At 45.8% G+C, this 21,074-nt stretch overlaps 1 protein-coding gene across 2 annotated transcripts in view; it reads left to right on the top strand.

The window, feature by feature from the left end:
• Positions 1 to 21,074, top strand: part of dlgap1b (discs, large (Drosophila) homolog-associated protein 1b) — an 80,036-nt gene that overhangs the window by 52,412 nt on the left and 6,550 nt on the right. For both annotated transcript variants that reach the window (XM_068581449.1, XM_068581450.1), the window contains exons 7-8: positions 19,754 to 20,139; positions 20,220 to 20,299. In XM_068581449.1, coding sequence (XP_068437550.1) covers positions 19,754 to 20,139; positions 20,220 to 20,299 — 466 coding nt within the window. The remainder of the gene's footprint in view (positions 1 to 19,753; positions 20,140 to 20,219; positions 20,300 to 21,074) is intronic.

The following is a 21,074-nucleotide window of genomic DNA, read 5'->3' as shown; positions in this document are numbered from 1 at the left end:
TTTAAGACGTGCTGCAATCGACCTCTTCCAAGGCAATAATTCATTTCTCTACTTAATGAAATATTCAAAGTATGCACTATTGCATCCCCGTATTTTTTATCCTTTCACATCAATTGACAATTCCAGATAACAACACAACTAAAGGCAATAGATTCAGTTGATTAGTATATTGTGCGGTGGTTGTTATTGATCTAAAAAAAAAAAAAGCAGACTGATAAGATCAAGAGAGGGACATTCGGAGCGCTTTCTCCGGAGGAAGCAAGAGATAATGAAGACCATCTATCAGGTGAGGTGTTGCTGAGACTAAACTCTGGTTTTCAAGCCAGACAGCTGCTCTGCGGCGCTACACACACTGCCGCTACGCACACTGCTGCTACACATGATACGGGAAGCCTCTCTGCCCGTTACTTCCAGCTGTTTAGTGTCCCTCACACACTTTGCAGACGAAACCATCTTAATCTGTAATCTTTTACTAATAGTGTAAAGATAACCCCTTTAATCCCTTCCCAGGTAACAAGCGGCTGAGCAGAGGCGTGTTGTGTAGCTGTAGCGCACGCGCACGCGCTTGCAGGAGCCGCCTCACAGCTGTGGGCCGTTTGATGAACATCCATTTTTGGCACCTGAGTTTGTCACATGATGAATGGCCGTTGTGGAAGTAGAGAGCAGAGATATTAGTGCTCCGTGGTCATTTATAATCCAACATTAGGCTGCCGCTTCCAATTGAGAGCCAACCTCGAGCTGGCTTGCAACGCTCTCTGTGACGGGCTGTCGACTTCTTATGACCGTTGACCTTTTTTTACCTGCCAACCTCTTTTGTGTCTGGGCTGCAAGAGATGTTCAGAGGGAAAGTGGGTTGGCGTGACATATTCTGAGGCGATGTGGCGAGCAGTCGGTACAGTGGAGGTAGGGGGATTGCCTCGGATTACTGTCATAGTTGTGCGACTGCACAATTTATCACCTCTTTAGATCTTCGCCACCGAGTCGTCAGTCACTGTAATTAATTAGCTCCCTCTCCTTTTTTTCCCCCTCCTGGGGAAAAGCTCCGATTGATGAGGAGAGGAAGGTCTCACTTTCGGAACACGTGCACGACCGTTTATGAGACGACGTTTATCGTGTGGGAGTTATCAGTTATCAGTGATCTCGGACCCTTTCATTACCCCCACTCAATATTATCTAATGTTCCTTGAAAATTTGAATTTTTGGTTGGGGTAGAGAGGTGCCAATGTTAGGCGTATTATTTCATTATTTGTCTGTAATGTGAATATTTTTTCTATTTTGTTATGTAATGAGGTCAAAAGCGACACAGACTGTGTAAGTGAGTGTAAATAGGCAGCTAATGAACACCAAATTATGGCCGCAACTGTGAACAAAAAGCCCCGATAGATTAATGCAAACTATAAATTTAGGCTAAGGAATACAGTCCGGCTCTTCTTCTGCATAAGTAAGGTCTTGTTTATGATACAATTTGCATATGGAAGAAACATTTCATTATGCAAGATCAAATTCCGTATTCATCCAAAAGGAAAGAATATAAACAGGGCTGCAACTGTCTCTTGCTCTCTAAACACAGGGCATAAAGGATGTACTTTTTCTGTTTGTTTATCATGACGCAGGAGAGGCACGCATGCAGACGCTCGCGTGCACAAACACACAAGCGCACATGCATTCCTGCGTTTCACAGGGACTCTCCAGGGAGCCCAAAGTGAGAAGTGAAGCCGATGTAGAAGTGAATATAGCGTGATGTTCCAGAAGGATGGTTCAGGCTGCAGTTCCAGAGAAACAGCCAACGCTTATGGTCTCTGCTCCCACTTGTCCCTGTGGCAAAGCACCAAGATATCACACGCATGCACACACACACACACATACATACACACACACACACAGAGAGAGAGACAGGTGAGAGACCTATCAGCTTCCGCTCAGGCTCCTCTCCAGTTTTCCCACTGCGCTGCTCCAGTCCATTATTATTGATGACCGTTTTAATCCTGAGGAAGGAGACCGAAGTAAAGGGGCTGTCCTTTGATCTCTTCTCTTTGAACGTCAAGTCGCTGTGGCTGCTATTGCCTGCCTCTGTGCGCGCTCAAACTGGCACACGCGCACACTTTTGCGAACCCCTCGCACACAGACACATCTGTTACGACCGTATCGGACAGACGTGTTGGCCTAGACTTCAGTTCCTTTGGATCAGTTTAACACAATCTGGAGCAGATCCTCTTTTACAGCCTGGGAAAATCCATAGCAATCGGTTAATGTGAGGATTTTACTGCCTCTAAGCCCCTGGCTCCTCCACCCCGGGTCGTCTCCAGTTAACATATTCATCACCTCTTCACTCCGCTTTGTCTTGCCCTTCCTCGGCCTCTTCCAGCTGGATCCTCTGCCTTTTCACAACATGCAGCGTTTAGGTGTGCGGGTAAATCAACCTGTTGTTTCGCGGGGAAGACGAATTGACCTTCAATTAGAAAGAGTATACACTCAGATCTTAAGTCTGGGAAATGTGCCAGTGTTTCTGTTTTCTCTTCCTCTCACCCTCAGTTTCCCTGCCTCGCTGACCTGCTGTCAATTATCTAGAATGTATTTTTCAGAGGTGCTGAGGGATTGTCCGAAAAGAGCCTCTTTCCTCCCCTAGCTCTTGTAATAGGCAACAAGACAATGTTTAATTTAATGGCTGTGAATTGTATCAAGGCCTCAAACAGAGGCGTTGCGCTCCATAAAGCATTCCTTAAGTAAGCATTTGAGGCATGCTTGTGGCTCATTTTGCTGATGGTCTTGTCAAACACTGACACGGCTCCAGGCACACTTTTATATTTGTTGTGTAGCATGAATAATAACCAGAAAAGCCTTCACACTCTTGTTTTGTCAAATATGTATTTATCGCATCGTCATAGCATTTATCATTCGAGCCTCAACTAGGCTCCTGCTTCAAGCATCAACAGGTTTATAGATAGATAGAAAGTTACTTTATTCATCTCACAAGGGGAATCTTTTTACCATTTATACATACAGGTAAGCAATAAAATCAAAGAAATGCCCACTATATACAAGAAATAGGATAGAATAATAAAAGACATGCACAGTATACACACCAAATAGATCAGAATCAGAACTATTTATTTGCCAGGTATGTTACACATACGAGGAATTTGTCTTGGCGGGTGGTGCTTACATTAGACAAACAACAACAATCAATACTAATAGAAACATATTAAATTTACAATAGAAACAAATATGTAATTAAGTGCAAAGACAAACAGATAACTGCACTGTAAACAAGTGTCGTGTAGGTGTATGAAAAAGTGTAATGTGAAAGTGTATGTAAATACAAGATATGAAGGACCGTGCAAGGGGAGGGACCGATAGGATTAGATTAAAATAATATGAAATTAAATGACCTAACAAAGCAAACAAAACAATGATCTATGATCAACACGATCTCCTCTATGAATCACGAGCAACAGGAAACGCTGTTCGGAAACAGGGAAGAAGAATCCAACTTCAAAATGTCAAGTTGGTAACGGCTGCAGGAATATTCTCGGTACAGTGTGCCGCTACATGCTCAAATAAAGCCGGTCCAACACTGCCCCCAGGGGCTCGGTGTAACACAGCACTGCACCTCTGTTCTGTCTTCCTGCAGTCGTCGCTGTGTGCGTGGGTGGATGTAAAACTACTAGACAGCCTGACCCAATTAACAACAATCGTTGCCATCACTGGCACGTTCCCAAGAGTTGTGTTCTGCGAGAGCTTGTGAGAATAAGTATCTTTGGATTTCCCAGAGTGCTAAATATAAGTGGCAGGGAGACCGACGACGAAGGTCTGGCGGTGGAATCGCGATGAAGTCCAGCATATCGTCCAGATCTTCCCCCACACCTTCGCCAGCCCACGCACATTTCCAAGAGCAAGCCCGCAATTTGTTTTTCACATGTCGGGGTGACTCACATGTTATCAAATCACAGGAAATTGCTGCTCAAGGGTTCCCTACGTGTTTTAAAAAAAAAAAAGGGGTCCCCTCTCAAAGTGGGTTTGAGGAGGATTTCAGGTGAAGGCCCCCGTGGCAGCATTCGGTCCTGAGAACACGGATCTTTGCTCCGTGCTGCTGCTGGGAGGTACTGCAGATGTGGCCATCTGCTTGCCGGTTGTGTCTGCTTACAGAGAGGGATGAGTTCAGAGCGAGGTCAGGAAGGTAAACATTACCCATTCCTGTGCCATCAAGTTGTTAGTGCACAGGGTCGTGTGATCTATCTGCTGATTGATTGATCACTTAGGTGAACACAAGATAACACATCATAGATGGAGATCTAAATGCACCTAGATCTCCGTGAGAAAATCATAACCCCATCAATCAAAAAACACCAATGGCATTGTTAAATAGATTAGAATTATTGCCTCCTGGGTGTGAAAATGCTCAACACTTTACCAAACCACAAGGGGGCAGTCATTACACTCCTGTCTTCTGTTTGGTGTGATAGTTTTGGGGGGGTTTAAAGTGAAAGTCACAATCACTCCAGCTGTAAGCCAAGCTATAGGGGTACATTATGAATGTGTCCTCGTCTATGGATCTCGATGTAAAGTGTTTACTTAAATGTTCCCCTGTTTTTCAGTTTCCACGTATGAGTAGTGGTGTTATTTGTTGAGCTGTTGCATTACACATAAGTATAACATAACTCATAAAACGATCAGTTTATACAAAAAACATCGTAGTAATTATACATTTTACATAGAAAATGACACATTTTATAGATTGTAATAGCCCATAACCCCCCTAAGTCTCAATTGAGAGTTATATATAATGTGTTACACGACTAAGCAACACAGACGCTAAAGAAGTCGAAAGATAAAGTTACATAGCAACGTTTTCTCGAGATGACTGTGGACGGGACTGTCCCACCCAGAGCTGGGAGAGCCATAAAGTGTGTGTGTGTCTGTGTGTGTGTGTGTGTGTGGGGCGGGGGGTGCGATCAAGGCGCGTCCACATCCTGACATAAGATCCAATATCGTCAGAGTGGAGAAGGAAAAGAGGGGGAGAGGACTCCTCCTGACATCGCATCCCGGCTCAGTGTTGCGGACGCGCCGCCGTCATGTCGGTGCTTCAGTGTCTGTACAGCGCGCTGCTCGGCGTGCGTGACTCCTGGATCCGCCTTTGTGAGTACACGCCGCTGCTGTGTTTCTCTGTTGTTTGAGAGCGAGACATGCCCGAGGGCGAGCTGCGTCAGGACGAGCCAGGGGCCAGGAAGTTAGGTGTTATGCAAAGCCTTCAAAATAAAGGAAGTGTTTGTCAGTGATGGGACGCAAAACACATTGTGGCGGCATTTACTAAAGAGAAGCACATGTATAAAGGTAGCAGCCATGGAAGTTAACTTCACGCCGTTAGGTTTTTGCAGATGATTAAACAACAAAAAAAAAAGGTTAAGCGCTACCAATGAAAATGCGTCACCGGCTTTTACTTTGAAAGCCGTAACAGGAAGTCGTGTGTTTATGGTCGAGCGCTTGACACTGTAAGTGTCGGTGCCCATCCCGTGCTTCTTTCTGCTTATTCATGCTTCACATGAAAATGGACGAAATTGTTCATATTAAATTCTAATAAATATGGAGCCAACCAATAACAGGGCCTTGCATTATAATTAACACCGTCATGGAAGACAAACAAAAAGACTTATTAAAAAAAAGACTAATTTAAACAAAAAATATATGTGGCTACAAAGTCGACTGGTAAGCACTGGCCACATCCAGTAAAGGCCCTTTCACCTCACAGGCCCTCAACTATATTTTTCCCTCCAAATCTGACATAATCTCAGCAATAACCTCCATGCCGCTTACTCCCCCCGCCCCCCTCCCCACTTGCAGTTCCCAGAAAATGTTGAACAAATTTCTGCTCTATTTCGGGATGATATCTCTGATGGGAGGACGGCAGGTGTGGCCTACATGCCTACATCACGCCGTGCAACTCCTGGCACAGCATCACGGCACATGCCTCTGCAGGGTCGAGTTATTTGGGTCAGGCGGGGGCCAGAGGGCAGGGCCGAGAGATGCTGAGCCACGGGGCCTTATGGGAAAAGAGATCACCGGTGCCACTTCCCAGTTTGAATGCTGCGAAAGTAGATGGAGAGCCCCCGACACCCTACTGTGTGACAGATGACCAGTCTGTGGGCCCATGTCTCCAACTGACCATCTGTGTTTCAGTGAGTCATGCACACGCTATTCTCACCGCCGATGCCACCACCTATGCTGCCCGCCCGCTCACCTACCGGCTTACCGCTTTCTATTTTCGGACGAGGCTCCAGGACCCTCAACATGCCACGGACACGCACATACTGTACACACGTGTGTCTGGGGATAAAAGCAGGGCACAGCCATGTGGGATTATGTTTGTATCATGTAAGTTAGGGAAAGATCAGCTGTTGAGGCCTTGATTCAGGAAGGCCTTATTTGCTCTTAATCATCAAGTTGTAAATAACACCGATGCAAATTATTGTGATACGCTTCAAATCCACAAGGGACTTTAAGGGTTATATAATTCACCATTTAATTCAATTTATTTGCTTTTCTGTGTTTGTAATTATTATTTTTGGCTTACTTTACATTCTGGTTGGTGCTCAGACATTTTTTTTTTCTCCCAGCTGAATGACATTGCTGTCTTTAGTGAACCCATTTCACCCTGAGGGATCATTAGTTTCCCTCTGTGTCATTCACGAATTGGTCCAATCCATGGCTCAAAATCCATGCTGAAAATAAATGTTGCCTCGAGGGCACAGTCGCACAGACATATTTTGAAGTGTTTAAAAGTATTGGCGTTTAAACGGATAATGCTGTAAATGGCTTGAGGAACAACTGCTTCCTGCAGGCAAGGTTGTTAAAAGAGCAAAGTCAGTGCTTGATGAAGTATTTCAGTACAAAAGGGGGATATGTTAAAACCTTCTGGCCTGACTTTCATAGGTGGAAAAAGCAGGTGTGCTGCATTTGTGGTTTCTGGACTGAACTAAGTTTTAAGGAATAGTTTCACATGTTAGAAAACAACAAGACTTGCATAAGAAGATTAATTCCACACACATATCTGATCGTGATATATGAATCTGCAGCTGTGAGAAAGTTAGCTCAGCATAAACACTGTGAACTGGTTAAAACCGGTACCGTGGCTCTGTCCAAATGTAAAAAAAAAAAAAAAGAAATCTGCCTGTCTGCGCATTCAAAGCTCACAAATTTAGACGGACATCTCGGTTTAATTTGTACAAAAAGCAAAGTTTAAAAACAACTAGTTTATAAGCTCAAATTTACTCAATATATCAATACAACCACGTGACACAAATCGTATTGCAGACCCTCATAAAATACAAATCATCGCTGTTATATTGCTCCATGAGAAATCCCAGAACTTCCCAACTATTGTTTGACGTTTGTAATAATCAGAGAAAGCGGTTGCATTGGTGAAGTATTACCAGTAATCATGTTATGTTGCTCGTGCTCTTCTATGTGGAAGCTGCTAAATATGTAAAGTTGTACTTTATGTTGGTCTCAGGTTCATTGTATCCGCAGCTTGTAGTATTTCTCTTCTTGGTATTTGTGTCATTCCTTCTCTCGGTCTCATCCTCTCCCTTCAGTGGGCTTTTATTTGAGAGAGACAGTCTTGCTGAATCTCACTCCCACGAGTCTTTCCCCCACTTTCTCCATCATGTACTGTCCCTTTTCCGGTCATATATATTTCCCAGCAACTCTCCCTGTTAACAGGTGGCCCCTTTCTGTCTTTTAAGAAGCAATTATCATGTTAAGCTTCAGAAGTACTTGCCGAGGGAAAGGCAGACACTTTTACTTGAGTCATCCATTGAAGGTATCAGGTGTCCACATTTACAGGAACCTTGGATGGAGATGTGGCGACAGACAACTCCAAAACACAGTCTCTCTGGCTCCACGGGTACTGAACGGACCAAAGTTCCTGCATATTTAATGTTTTTTTTGCTCTCTCACTTACTTTTTTCTTTACTCACTTCAAGTCTTTTAACTTCCCTCTTTCATCAGCCTCTTAATTCCTCTGTGCTGTGGGCAAAGTTAACTCCAGATTTCTCATAATCCACATTAAAAAAGTAGAACAGAGTGAGAAGAACAAAGACAAAGAGGTCAGGTGAAAATAAGGTTGTTAATTAAAACAGCTACACGCTAAGCTATGAAGCACTGAGCCTCAGTGTTGCTGATCCAGTCCTTACTTACCAACTGCTTAACAACATGGTTTTCTCTCCTGGCTCTCAATACTGAATATTGCATCAAATGTTTTACCAAAGTTGATCATTTGGGAAATGAATGCGGATGAAGCGCATGAACTAAATCCCCAGCTTTTCAATATTATCAATAAAGTATTTGTAAGAAACAAAGGCAAGTGCAAAAGAAAATAACTGTGAATGATGAGTAGCTTTCATGAGGCGAGCCGAGGCTACCGCTGTGGATCAATAGCATTAAAAGAGAGCGTTGAGATTATACAACATTTTTTGGGGTATCAGCTCAAAAAGAGTCTCGACCAGATTCATAAAATCAGTCGGCACCATAAATAAAATAAATTGTTGTACATATCTGATGCAATGCTCAGAGACTCACTTGTAATTTTGCGGTTAGCTTTTGATGTCGTGCCAAACATTTCACTCATCCCACATGAGATTGCAAAGCACACTTCAACCAGCAAAATCAAACGTATGAATAAATAGAACATTTTTGATCATCTTACAAAACCAAAATATATTATTATTATCATAACAATATATTTATTATTTCAATACTAGAAAATTAGACAAACATGCTAAAAGCTGAAGGTAATCCTAATAACGGCCTTTTTTCTTCATCATCCATATTCCAAATCTTAAAAATCCGTTTTTAATTTTTAATCTTACTGAAGTATTACAAGATGGTTCGCAGTACGAAAAACAATATAAAACAAAATTAAAATCATCTCTCAAAATCATTGAGGTAAACGTTTAGTTTAGTGATAAATGCCACTCAATGTTTGACTTTTCTTCAGTAATTCTTTCCTATTTTTAAAAAATCAATTTAGGTTCATCCCCACAAGAGGGCGCATCATCTCCAGTTTTACAATACATCGAGCTTGCCTTCTGATGTGGTCTCTGAATATGCAGCAACTCAAAAGTTTCATCTTGTGGTATTGCTGTAAGGCCTTATTTTAGACTCGCAGTGGGTCTTAAGTTTCAGTGACACTTTTGAGTCCAGAAGACAGAAATAGAGGAAATGAGATGTGAATCATGACTGACGTTCATACTTTGCTTGATGTTCATATGCCTGAGAGACATGGAGATCAAACATTGTTCATTGAGGAGGAATGTTCCTTTGAGCTCCATCAATCCCTCCTGCCATGTCTGTTCCTCAGTCCCACACACACACACAGACACACACAGGATAGGTCTCCATGCTCTGGCGGTAATTACAGGGACAGATAAAGCCCTGCCTTAGCAGCGTATGCCGCTGCATGTGAAATACACCTGTGTGTCAGTGGATCAAAGCTGCCATCCTCTAAGGTGGAATTATTATTCAAAGAGTGGATGTAAATTAAACAGCACTCTGGTGTCATCTGTCTCTCCAATTCTCTCTCTTGTTCCCTCTCACACGCACACACCTGCATGATGCTGTCATCCCGCTTTTGATGCTGCAAGTAGGTGTGTTTGACAGGAAGCAAGAGCTCGGTCGAGGCATGCGGTGACACACTAGCGCACGCACTGCGTACATGTGGAGTAAAAAAAAAAAGGAAAAAAGGAGTAGGACACCAGCAGCGGCAGGCGCCGATACCTCGATTGCTTCTGAGCGTGTGTGCACGCATGTGACTGGAGAGTGTTAAAGTGTCTGTGTATGGCTTCTCTGTTTGCAGCTGCGGGATCAAGCTCCGAAACTTGGGGGCCTCGATGTGGGTAAACTGTGATTTGGCTATCTCTCTTCCTGGAGGAGATAAATCCCAACCATGCTGGTGTGTCAGCCACTCACTAATTACTTCATCCTGTCACGGCTGTCTGAGAATGTGAGCCAGTGGGAACTTGCACTCTGTCATTGACACGGGGCAACAAAAAAAAAACACTCAGCGTCTCTTTTATACGGCTCAATGTCAGTTTCAGGGCGTTAGTCATCAGATAAACCGATGCAGACGGATATAATTTAGTCAATAACATTTTGTGGATCTGTGGATTTACTACCTATTATTCCAGTATGTACGGTTGCAGTTGAATGTGTCACTTGCGCTGAATTGCCGAACGCAGTCATTTAATTCTAGTGTGTCTGATGTCAAATTTATGTTGAAGTAAATCATGGAGCTGTGATCCAGACGTAAGCAAGGGGAAAGAGAGAATTCTTGACTTGCAATACAAAATCTTTCACTAGATGTCGTCCTCGCCTCAGCTGCTTTCCCCCCCGGTCAGATTTGTGAAATCTCAACTGCAAGTGTCGAGTATGGACCCGAATAAGGCCTACAACTTGACGCTCTGGTGCAATGTCATCCTGAGTAACCTGTGCAGATGATTTGCACCTGGAAGAAGTTGTTGAATATCTGCCACAATTGAAATATTGATATAGTATAAAGATTGTGAAATCAGTGTGCATTTCTACACCTTGAGTCAACAGTTATTTCCTGCCTTGACATGCTCTAAAGCAGAATAGGAGTCAATAGGAAGTATCCGCTCAAAGCTTTTGTTGGTGGCTGTTAGGTGTCCATGTTTACTTACGACTTAATTGGTCCCAGTTTGTTACGGCCTGGAATGCTTTGATTCTAGCTATTTAGGGTGGAAGAGTGGCGTTTGGTTGTCTTTTGACACAGGAAGGGAATGTCATTGATTCCTGCGCTCCTGAGTTTGAAAAATAAAAAAAAAGGCAGAAGACAAGGGCACAGGGAGGAACTGACAGGGCTACGGCAAACACAAAGAATGTCTGCGGCATCGGACCCCTGCTGTTCGCCACTCTGCAGAAAGAGCACATCCACCAGCTTCCTGCTCAGCAGAAGGCTGGTTTTACTTCAAGGATTACCTGGATGTAAACGGCACGTTTGGCGTGTCTGATCAGGTGGACAGGGGCTGCTCTGTCAGGTAGGGGCCGTCCCACTCCTCCCTCTTTGCTCTTCCTGTCTGTGTTTTGGCATCAGAAGGAGCAAAGGAAAACGCAAAGCCCCGAAAGGATTTCCTCTGTGTTTACTGTGGATGATCCTCATGGCTCCTGCATGCTAAAGCCGGGCAAGGCAGGGCCCGCAAACTCAAAGCACCGGGGCGAATGAGAAACACAAGAGGGGTTAGGCCATGGAGTTAAATATCCTCCGAGCAGGCATGAAGACAAACATGCTTTTCGCTCTGCTCCCTTTGACAGGATGTTGAAAGTTTTTGGACTTGACAGCTAAATTGTGTGGTTCACGTTGCTTTCACTGTTCAGCAGGGTAAGGGAGTATGTTGAAGTAACTCTTAGGAATGGTGCATGGCTGTAAGTGGGTGGTTTGGGCTGTGCAGTGTGGGAGGCCAGGCCCCAGCGCAAATTAAAGACTTCTCTGTGAAAGTCCCAGACTCTGCTACAGTAATGTGTGTGTGTGTGTGAGTCTGTGTGTAAGCGGCCGACGGGGAAGAGACCCAACCCTCCCTCTTTTTTATTTTTTTAACCAGTCATTAAAAATAAGCCACAGCTCACCCCCGGTACACACTGAGAGACAGCGAGAGGGAGAGAAAGAATGCATCTCCTCTTTCTCCTCCCTTTCTTTGAGCTTTGCTGCTTCACTACCCAAGTAAAACGGGGAGGAAAGGGAGGAGGGGGAAAGGTTGTGTTCAAGGGGTACTGACTCCACTCAGAGGTTTTTAAGACACACTCACAGACCCCCTCCCCCCCCCATGTAAAGTTCTTTTTTTTCTATCCAGGAGGGGAGAGAGAGAAAGAGATGAATGGGGAAAGGAATGCAGGAGACAAACGAGTGCTCTCGGCAGGAGAGTGGGAATGTTGGAGAGACTATTGTTCCTCCCCCATAAGATTCTGCAGGGGAGTGGATGTAAACACATAGGAAGAGGGGTGTGAAAAATCACACCTGAGGGACAGATAGAGCTTTGTGGCATCTAGTCTGATATTCATATTTACCCTGATACAAGCTGTCTCCATTGCTCGCTACTTTAGACACACAGCTGCACACACACACAAATGCAGCCAGTGCCTATAGCTGCCATCTCGTCTTTCTCCCCCCCTCCCCCCCTCCTCCACCCCTTCGACAGGATGTATAGGGTCAGAGGGTCAGGACTGGAAACCACAAAAGATAGTATGCGTCAGTGTAGCCTGGTTCTTGTTCCAAATCCCCCCCATAGCTCCTCTTGTTCCTCCTACCTTTTCTCTCTCTCCCCCTATTTTTTTTCCTCAACTTTTCCTCTTTCTCTCGTTTAACTTTCCACCTCCCTCTCTCCATCCGTCCTCCTCCTCCGCCTGCCCCGCTCCTCCTCTCATATAGGAGACGCAAAATTTGGTTTTGGGCCCAGATGGCTTTAGCATGCCTCTGGCGGTGGATTAAGCCCGCCAGTGTCTCCTTTCCCCTCCATGTGCAAGTGGTCAGGACAAAGAACGTCAAACAGGACGAATGGAGGAAGGAATGCGAGGGGGGGGAGGGAGAAGAAGAAAAAAAACAGGACTGTGAAACAACACCCGACGCTAATGTTTCACGGCATTCCTGGAAGAGTAAACTCAAACGCTTGTAAAAAGCGTCAGCCAGCTTTCCTGTTTCTTTTCGTGCCTAGTCATTTTGTGAATCAAGTTCGAGCCTTCTTGCCTCTGGAGTTAATCCACATGTGCTTTATATGCTTGTTGCATATAAACCATGGAAAGAAGAAGTGAACTTTTAACCACATTCTGCTGCATTTATATGTAAATAGCAGCTGCAGCAAGCAGTGATCCTTCATGTAATGACATGACATCGGCATTGTGTTTGAGCCCTCTCACTTAAGACTGATTCCTGTATGTGTGTGTGTGTGTGTGTGTGTGTGTGTGTGTGTGTGTGTGTGTGTGTGTGTGTGTGTGTGTGTGTGTGTGTGTGTCAGCCACTTGTCTTTTTGTCTATCTAGCTGTGTGTGTTTGCTATTTTGTCCCAGAATACTTCACTGCCCATGCCTGCGGTTATGTTTTCCTGTACTCGTCCGTAAATTCACAGAAGTTCCGTTCTTGTGGACAGTCTGTCATGTTTTATCAGGGAGCTGTGTTTAGCACTTGGAGACAGTGTGGTGGCAACATTGCTGTGTTGTTGAGAGTATTTTTAGTGTTGCAGACACTGGCCTAAGTGGGCTGTATTATCCACTTAGCAACACAAAATACCACCATTAAGACTCTGTCCTCTCGTCTTCTTTTACTCTATCTTTATCTCTGTGTTCTTTAACATTAACGCGATTTATGTAGACGTAGTCAATGCTCAAGCACAAAGCCAGTTTAATTAAATGACTAACTGATCTCTAGCTAGCTACATGATTCTGTTTATAGGTATGCGGACAGCTTATTCCAGTTGCCCCTGCTGTCATTGTCGGCACATACGATGTGTCACTCTGCACAGTCTACTCTTAGTCTCAGTCAGTCGGTGAGCAATGCTGTGGGAAATAGGTGCAGTGAAAGCATGCGTGAGTTGTATGGGCGTGTTAGCTTTAGCGCTGGAGCTAATGCTCAGGTTCATGCCCCACAAAGCAGCTGGAATGTACAGGAACTGAAGGAAACCACACGGCAAACCTATCCTCTGTCCCTTTTCTCTTCCTCATCCGCTTTTCTCTCTCTCTCTATTGTTTTTTGCTTTATCTCTCACCCTCTCTTCTTACGTTGAGTGACTATGCTCTTTCAACCCCCTGCAGGCAGATCTTTTGGACAGAAACAAAAGACGAAGGTGTCTCTTCACGTGGTTGTGCAACAGTCAGGGTAAAGCCCTTGCCAAGAGCGAACAACACTAGAAAAGGCCCACGGCCGTCACAGAGCAGGTCTAATAAGTAAACTACCACCAGAAGAAAAGTCTTCAGGAGATTAGCTCACATGCTTCAGTACTGTACATGGAGGAATTTAGGGATCACATATTTAAACAAAATCCAAGATGATTACACCCAACAGTATGACAAATGTCATCTAGTTGCTATTTACAGTGTTGACGAGTACACTGCTGTTAGAGTAATTGTTAGTTATTTTGAGATTTTAGAGCAGTATAAAACAATCAGTTAGTGATGTCACTTCCCAGTCACATTGGTTGACTTCCAAACACGGCATCTTCAAGGCAGTATGGATCTTACATATGAATAAGGTGTGTTTTGAAAGTCAACTCTCGCTTTTTGTTTTCCCGCCCCATTATCTTTAATGTTTTTTAGTTGTTGTTGTTTTTTTTGAACTCTCAGCATGTCTCTCCCTGCCTGTCACTGACTGACATTATGAGTAGAACTCCAAGGCATAACAGAGGAATGCAGGTAACCAGGCTCTCTATGAACTTGAAGCTGGGAAAAGTGGGTTAAGTGAAGTGAATCTATTGCCTAACAGTAAGTAGCTGCCTGCCAGATTTAGCGTTGGCTGACAGTTGTAAACACAGTGTTATCCGAGGATTCAGGAGACTGCAGCCTGCCAGAGCAGTTACCCGCTGTTGACACGGGTTTCTGTCAAAAAGGGCACGCTGAGCACACGGCTTTGTTGATAGCACTGTTGGTCTGAGGACACCGGAGGCATATTTCACAAATGTGTCGTGCTGATAGGCTTTGCATGCTTATGTTTAACTCAAGAAGAAGAAAAAAACACACAATTTTAAAGCTGCAGTAGTGCAGGATGTTTACAACACTGGTGGCACCATTTCCACTCAGAATTCCCTCCCCAACAGCCACTCACACACGCTAAATATACTTCTTTAAAAGGCCCTGGTTTGACTGCCACCTTCCCCTCAGCACACACATGCACACACATGCTCACACAGGCGCACACAGTGAGCTATTGTGTCTGAGAGAGTTCAGGCATCTGGAGAGCAGAAACCCTCTCTGGTGACCTCTGACCTCTGGTGGCTGTGAGGCGTAGACTGACATGAGGGTTTCAGGGAGACTTTCAGGTGACTCAGAAGGCTGTCAACAGACTTTTTATGGACCATTGTATCCGCTGTGTGCAGCGTTTGTTGTGTCTCTGCAGTATTAGCAGTGATGAGCAACAAACCTGCTATCTTCGGTTACACTTTGAGACTCAAGGCTTTTGTGTGTGTGTGTGTTTTTTTTACAGTTACTCACAAGAGCCTACCGGAGGCCATGTTGAGTCACTTAGAGTGCACCTTGCATTTCTGCATTGTTGTTCACAACAGCAGTGTCACGTCAACTTGTGTGAACCTTTCAGTTCATTGTCATCGCAGGACACTGCCATGGAAACGCAGTGACGAGCTTTATTGTTGACAGGGATCCAAGACAAACTTGTTGCGAGAGTTAAGTTAAGTTCAGCTCCTGCTTCTGTTCCAGAAAACATTATCGGAAAATCATTTGCAACACAGTGGCATCCAGTGGTCCCCACTCTGCCGTTATCCTGGTGTTTATTTGATTTTTAATTCACGCTAGCGGTGACCCGTTACTCCTGCTGTGTTTTCCTTGTTGGCTGGTGTTTGGGTGCGTGTCAGTGCAGCTGTAGTGTAGCCTGTCAAGGTAAACAAATGGCCGACAGAAGCAGCCCCTCCGCTTGACGCTGGTAAAGCGCCAAGCCTCCCGGTAAACTTCACGTTGCGCTGTGTCGCCATGGCGACGCCACCACAAAGGACTCCAGCTGGTTCTCTGTGCGCTTGTGACAGAGGGATCGGGAAAGAGAGAGAGAGAGAGAGAGAGAGAGAGAGAGAGAGAGAGAGAGAGAGAGAGAGAGAGAGAGAGAGAGAGAGAGAGAGAGAGAGAGAGAGAGAGAGAGAGAGAGAGAGAGAGAGAGAGAGAGAGAGAGACGGACAAATGGACAGAGAGCAAACAGACGGAGCCAGGCAGCAACTCTCTTGATTTACCCAACGGTCCTCCTCCTCCTCCTCCTCCTCCTCCTCTTCCTCCTCTTCCTCCGTGTTGTTCAGCTCCTCTTCACTGTTCGCTATTCTCTGCCATCTCCCCTCTGGCAGACCCTCATCCCAAACACAGTGCAGCTGGGCTCAGCTGTCAATGCCCCCCCCCCCCTCTTCCCCCATACTGACCGCCCCCTTTCCGGGCCTTTTGTATTTGTTTGGACGGTGGTGGATTTGCTCTCGGCCCCCGCGCGGGGGAGCCCGTTCCTGTTAGCTAACCTCCTAAACCAAACCGCCCGCTCTTTGAAGTGGCCTATCACACAGATCGACAGATTGGAGATTACAAGGCAGCTGCCTTCCCTTCAATATGTCCAGTAACACCAACACGATGCTTCAGTGAAGGAAGCACCTATGCAGACACACAAATGGGACTCAGTGATCGGCAGACCCCAAAAAGAGGTAGCAAAGCAGATCTGTTTTTGTTCCGAAGGCAAGCAAAGTGAATGAAGCCATTGCTTTGTCTCAGGGGAGGGAAGAGGCTTTCTTTGATATTATGAAGCCCAGAGGTGGGGGGAGCGCCCTGCCAAGAAGAACTGCTATTCACACCGACTTGTCGGCATGGGACTTTTGAAGTATTTGTCAAAAGAGGGATTTGGCAGAGAGCCACTAGAGTTTTGTCATTCACAAACTCTTCTCTTTGGGATGACAATGCTCGCAGCAGGCTGCACCTACCTCTGTGAGGGAACAGATGAAATTCCACAATTCCATTGAGTGAGGAAGTTGTTCTCATTTCACAAGATATATGAATGATGTCTTTCTTTTTCCGTGATCAAAGTGCCACTAACCTGATATTATGGATTGACAGAAAAAACTTTTTGGTGTGCTCGTCGGTGTGTGTTTGTGGTGGGTGCAGAGAGTTTTCCACATTCCTTCTTGAGGCTCTGCTGGGATCCTGCGTCACATTTCTACTTCACTTTGTCCTTGACTGTCTGTGTGCGTGGGAGGTCCAGGCTGTGTAGCTGTCGAATACGTTCATGGCTGCAGGAGGATCAAACTATTTTCTTATCATTTCTCTGGCAACTGGAAACTTGGCTGCTGTTTTATCAGGACAGTTGTTTTGGTCAGCTTTCGCCTCGCTATTGACAGACAGACAGTAGTTTTGCCTCGCAAAGGAACTCAAATCCATCTACTTTGCTCAATGTTTGATGACGCATCTTTACACACACTTGCATCCAAGTCGCAGGCATGAGCCAAGTCACTGTTGACAACGGCTCCTGATGAATGGAGAGCATATCAGTGGCAGGAAGCCTGTGGTCTCCCTTGATGTGGAGAGCTTGAAACGTTGAGCTGGGTTGTGTCAATGTTATTTGTGTTCCTCCGTGCCTACGTGTGCATGTCTGCAGGCCAGTGTGCAAATACATTTGTGTGTGGGCATGTTCCGACTCCTGAGTTTGTTTACTTAACCTGTTTTGGCGTTCAACCCCCCCCCCCTTCTCCTCCTCCCCTGTCATTCTCGGCGTGTCTGGCTCTCGCAGTGACAGCTAGGTGGGACGCGGCGCGTCGTCTCCCGTTGCATACAGCGCTTTATTGAGCGGATGAAAACCCTCTGTTCTTCAACCCTTCTCTGGGCCTGATGGGGAACACACACCCACACACACACCCACACACACACACACACAGAGATGCACAACGTGACTTTTAGATGACTTCAGGGGATAGAAGCTCTGAAAGGGGGCTGACATTCTATCCTTTGAACCTCCACGCCTGATAGGGGCAGGACCTCGCCCCGTCTCCCTCTGTGTGAGTGCATGTGTGTTCACTAGTGTATTTTTTGTCCTCCTCTGGGTCTTTACTCAGTGACCTTTCTGAAGCTTACCCCTGGATGCCGGTCATGTTCCCTCGACACCTGTGAAAAGCTCAAGCAGTGCTGCATATGGCGACATGCTCGGACGTCTGCGGCGCGTCATTCCTCCATATACAGTATCTCCCTAAATGTAGGACATTTAGCTGTAGAAGAGGAGACAGTAAGTCACCTCCTTTTGTCTTTCTTGTGGTATGCTACCTCACCATCAAAGGCACTCCTACAAGCAACTGTGATCTCATCTCAGCGCAGCATTCATCCTGTCTGAGGACTTTCCAGCTTGTCAAAACCTGACAGAAATCTGGTCTGAGATCACCCAATCACTGCTGGCGAGGCAGGAGGAGGGTGGCTGCAGAGCAGTGGATGACTCTGACAAACCCCGAGGATGAAGTCAGCCCTCTGTTCACCTCCACTATTATTGTTCGGGCCCGTCTGTAGCTGTCAATGAGATGGCGAGAAACAAGGCAAACAACATCCTGTGCTAATAGTTTGAGACATGGCTGCTCGTGCTGGGTGTGTCTGGCAACAGTTGTCTGCCGCACACAGAGAGAGACACAACGATCTCTCCGCGGTAGGATGTTTGTCTTTTGTACGGATTAAAATGAGATCCAGGAAACCCGGTGTCCTACTTTTGGTGCAGAGCAGAGAGAGAGAGATAGAGAGAGAGAGAGAGAGTGAGACCTAGTTTTGATGACAGCACCAAGCCAGGAAGGAGATTCCAAAGCATAATGTAGTCAGAAGGTGGCTGTTTTTGTCTTTCTTTATGTTTTTTTGCCTGCTGGCATGTTTCTATATCCAGCCTCCTGAATCAGTGTGTGAGAGGCTCCATTGTTTATGTAGAACATGTAGCTGTAACCTGAGAGGAAGAGTGTATCTGAGCAGCACTATGATGCTTTTTAATATCTATTTGCTTGGATCTAATGCAAAGCCTTCGGAGTGCACTTAGCTCTCTCGCGGAATTCTACGATATTGAATTGAACTTCTGTGCTTTATTAGAAATTGAATTGAACTTCTGTGCAATTATGCGTTCAAACAAGCAACAGCAAGGCACACAAGCACGCAGAGCTACTTTCTGCAACATTAAATTGTTCTGGATGTGGACAGTAAGTGCGTAGAGGGCTTAACCATCTAGATCAGTGGGTCAAGTGGCTGACATACTAATCCTATTACTAGACGAGGCTCTGATTTGTTAAAGTTGCCCCTAATCTACTGTCCATTTTGACTCCAACACGGAGACCTAAGACCTTGTGGTCAACTGTATTTTTCCTCTAGGGTCATTAATCTATATTAAATCTATTATTTAATTACAATATGTTGCATAACACTGCTTTAATTCACGAATTTATCCTAACTTCTGCCATGTAGTTGCCGGTTATTATGTAGAATTTGCTCAATATCTTTTTCTTTAAATTATATTATTATCTTTATTGCCATTATTTGCTTTCCAAATTACCAATAAGGATCATTAAAGGCGTATTTCCATAATTTAGTGATTGCACATCTATAAAGTTGGGGAACTCACAAGAGACAGCTGGTTGAAATTGCAGCACTTGCGATATCCAGACTTTTAGTTTTGAGTGTGGGTCTAATTTTAAAAACACTTTATCCTAAATGTCTTATAATGCAACTTAACCCTGCCTCAGAAAAGCCCAGTTTGTAACACAGGTTTTCAGTTAAAATTGTTAAGTTGCAAGTCCAATCTGAGACAACCCTGATGATGTCACTATATGACATTATTTGGGTTATTTTCCCAGAGTTTATACCGCTTCATCCAGAACCGCAGAAGAAAATGTAAACAGGCTCTATTCTCCTCCTCCTCCTCTTACGCTCCCTGTGATAAGTGAGCTGAACTTCTAATGGAAAATAGTTGACAGTTACACTTATCTTTTGTTGAACACATTTTTGAGATGTATACTTCTATTCATACTTTTCATCTTTCTCTCTCCTCCCTGCAGTGTCATCATGCATCACCACCTACAAGAAGACGCCTCCCCCGGTCCCACCACGGACCACCCCGTCCAAACCCTTCATATCCATCACGGCGCAGAGCAGCACCGAGTCCGCTCAGGACGCCTACATGGACGGGGGCTCCGGCGCGCGGACGGGCATCAGCTCCCAGCCGGGCCTGTCCAACTCCACGGAGAGCATCGACAGCATGAAGGCCCTGACGGCGGCCATCGAGGCGGCTAACGCGCAGGTGCACGGCCCGGCCAGCCAGCATGTCACCAACAGCACAATCACCATCACTGCCACCGCCACCACCTCTGCCGTCACGCACGTCTCCACAGACAGCAAGGCGCAGAGGGAAGCGCTCCGCAAGTGCCTCTCCATAGGGATCCAGGTTTGTGGACGAGCGTGTGTTCGGTTCCGGAGGGAAAACCTCCGGCTTGCGGTTTGACGGTCTCTTCCCCTCCATCTCAGGTGGACCCAGAGGAAGGAGGGCCGACGGAGGAGCAGTCGAAATTCCAGTCGATCGGAATTCAGGTGGAGGATGAGCGATGGTGGGTAAAGAGAGAGAAGGAGGTTGTAAAAGTCAATGTGTTTGAGTCTGATGGGAGGGATGAGGCCGAGACAGCGGGAGCAGGAAGAGGACCTTTGGAGGCAGGGAGAAGTTTGTAGTGTGCTGCGAAGCTTATGCCCGCCCCCCTCACCCCCCCCCCCCATCATTCCCCCTGCCCTGGCTTTCCTGCAGCAGCTGTCCCCAGATCAGGGGAGGTTGGCGTCAGAGCCCCCTCAGCCAGGGGCCCACGAGTGACAGCTGGGCCAAAGGATGTTGTGCAGGGAGCTGGGGAGGTGGAGGGGGAGGGGGGGTGAGTTGACAGCCATCTGTTGCTCCAGTCATTGTGATTCAGGCTACTTTGAGGCTGTGTGTTTTTTGCGCATGTGTGGGAGGGAGGGAAGAGGGGGAGAGAGAGAGAAAAAAGGGAGGGAGTTTTATTGGGTTTGTTTAGTTCTGAGCGCACTGAGAGACCGCTGTGCTGGCCGCTATACATTCTCTCGTTCATGCGACATGTTCCCAGTCGGAGGAGAAGCGGCCTCGCGTGCATGCTGTTTCCATGAGCTCACGTTGCACTTTAGGCTTACCGAGGCCTCCGGTGGTGGGAGACGCCGGCATTTATTTGGTTTCTTTGTCTGCTTTCGTTTACGCTGTCAAAACAGTGACGTTCTGTTTGGTGAGGCGCGGTGACAAACTCAGCCGCGGCACTGGTTTTCCCGCCGTAGCCAAGGCATGCTTCGGGAATTCAAAGAGACATCACCTTTTATTCAAAGGTCACA

This window comes from Clinocottus analis, unplaced genomic scaffold, assembly GCF_023055335.1.
Source record: "Clinocottus analis isolate CAN_PGR_092001 unplaced genomic scaffold, fCliAna1.0.p SCAF_18, whole genome shotgun sequence".
Taxonomy (NCBI): domain Eukaryota; kingdom Metazoa; phylum Chordata; class Actinopteri; order Perciformes; family Cottidae; genus Clinocottus; species Clinocottus analis.
The sequence above is the reverse complement of the archived record's forward strand: the minus strand, read 5'-3'. Positions and strand labels throughout refer to the sequence as shown.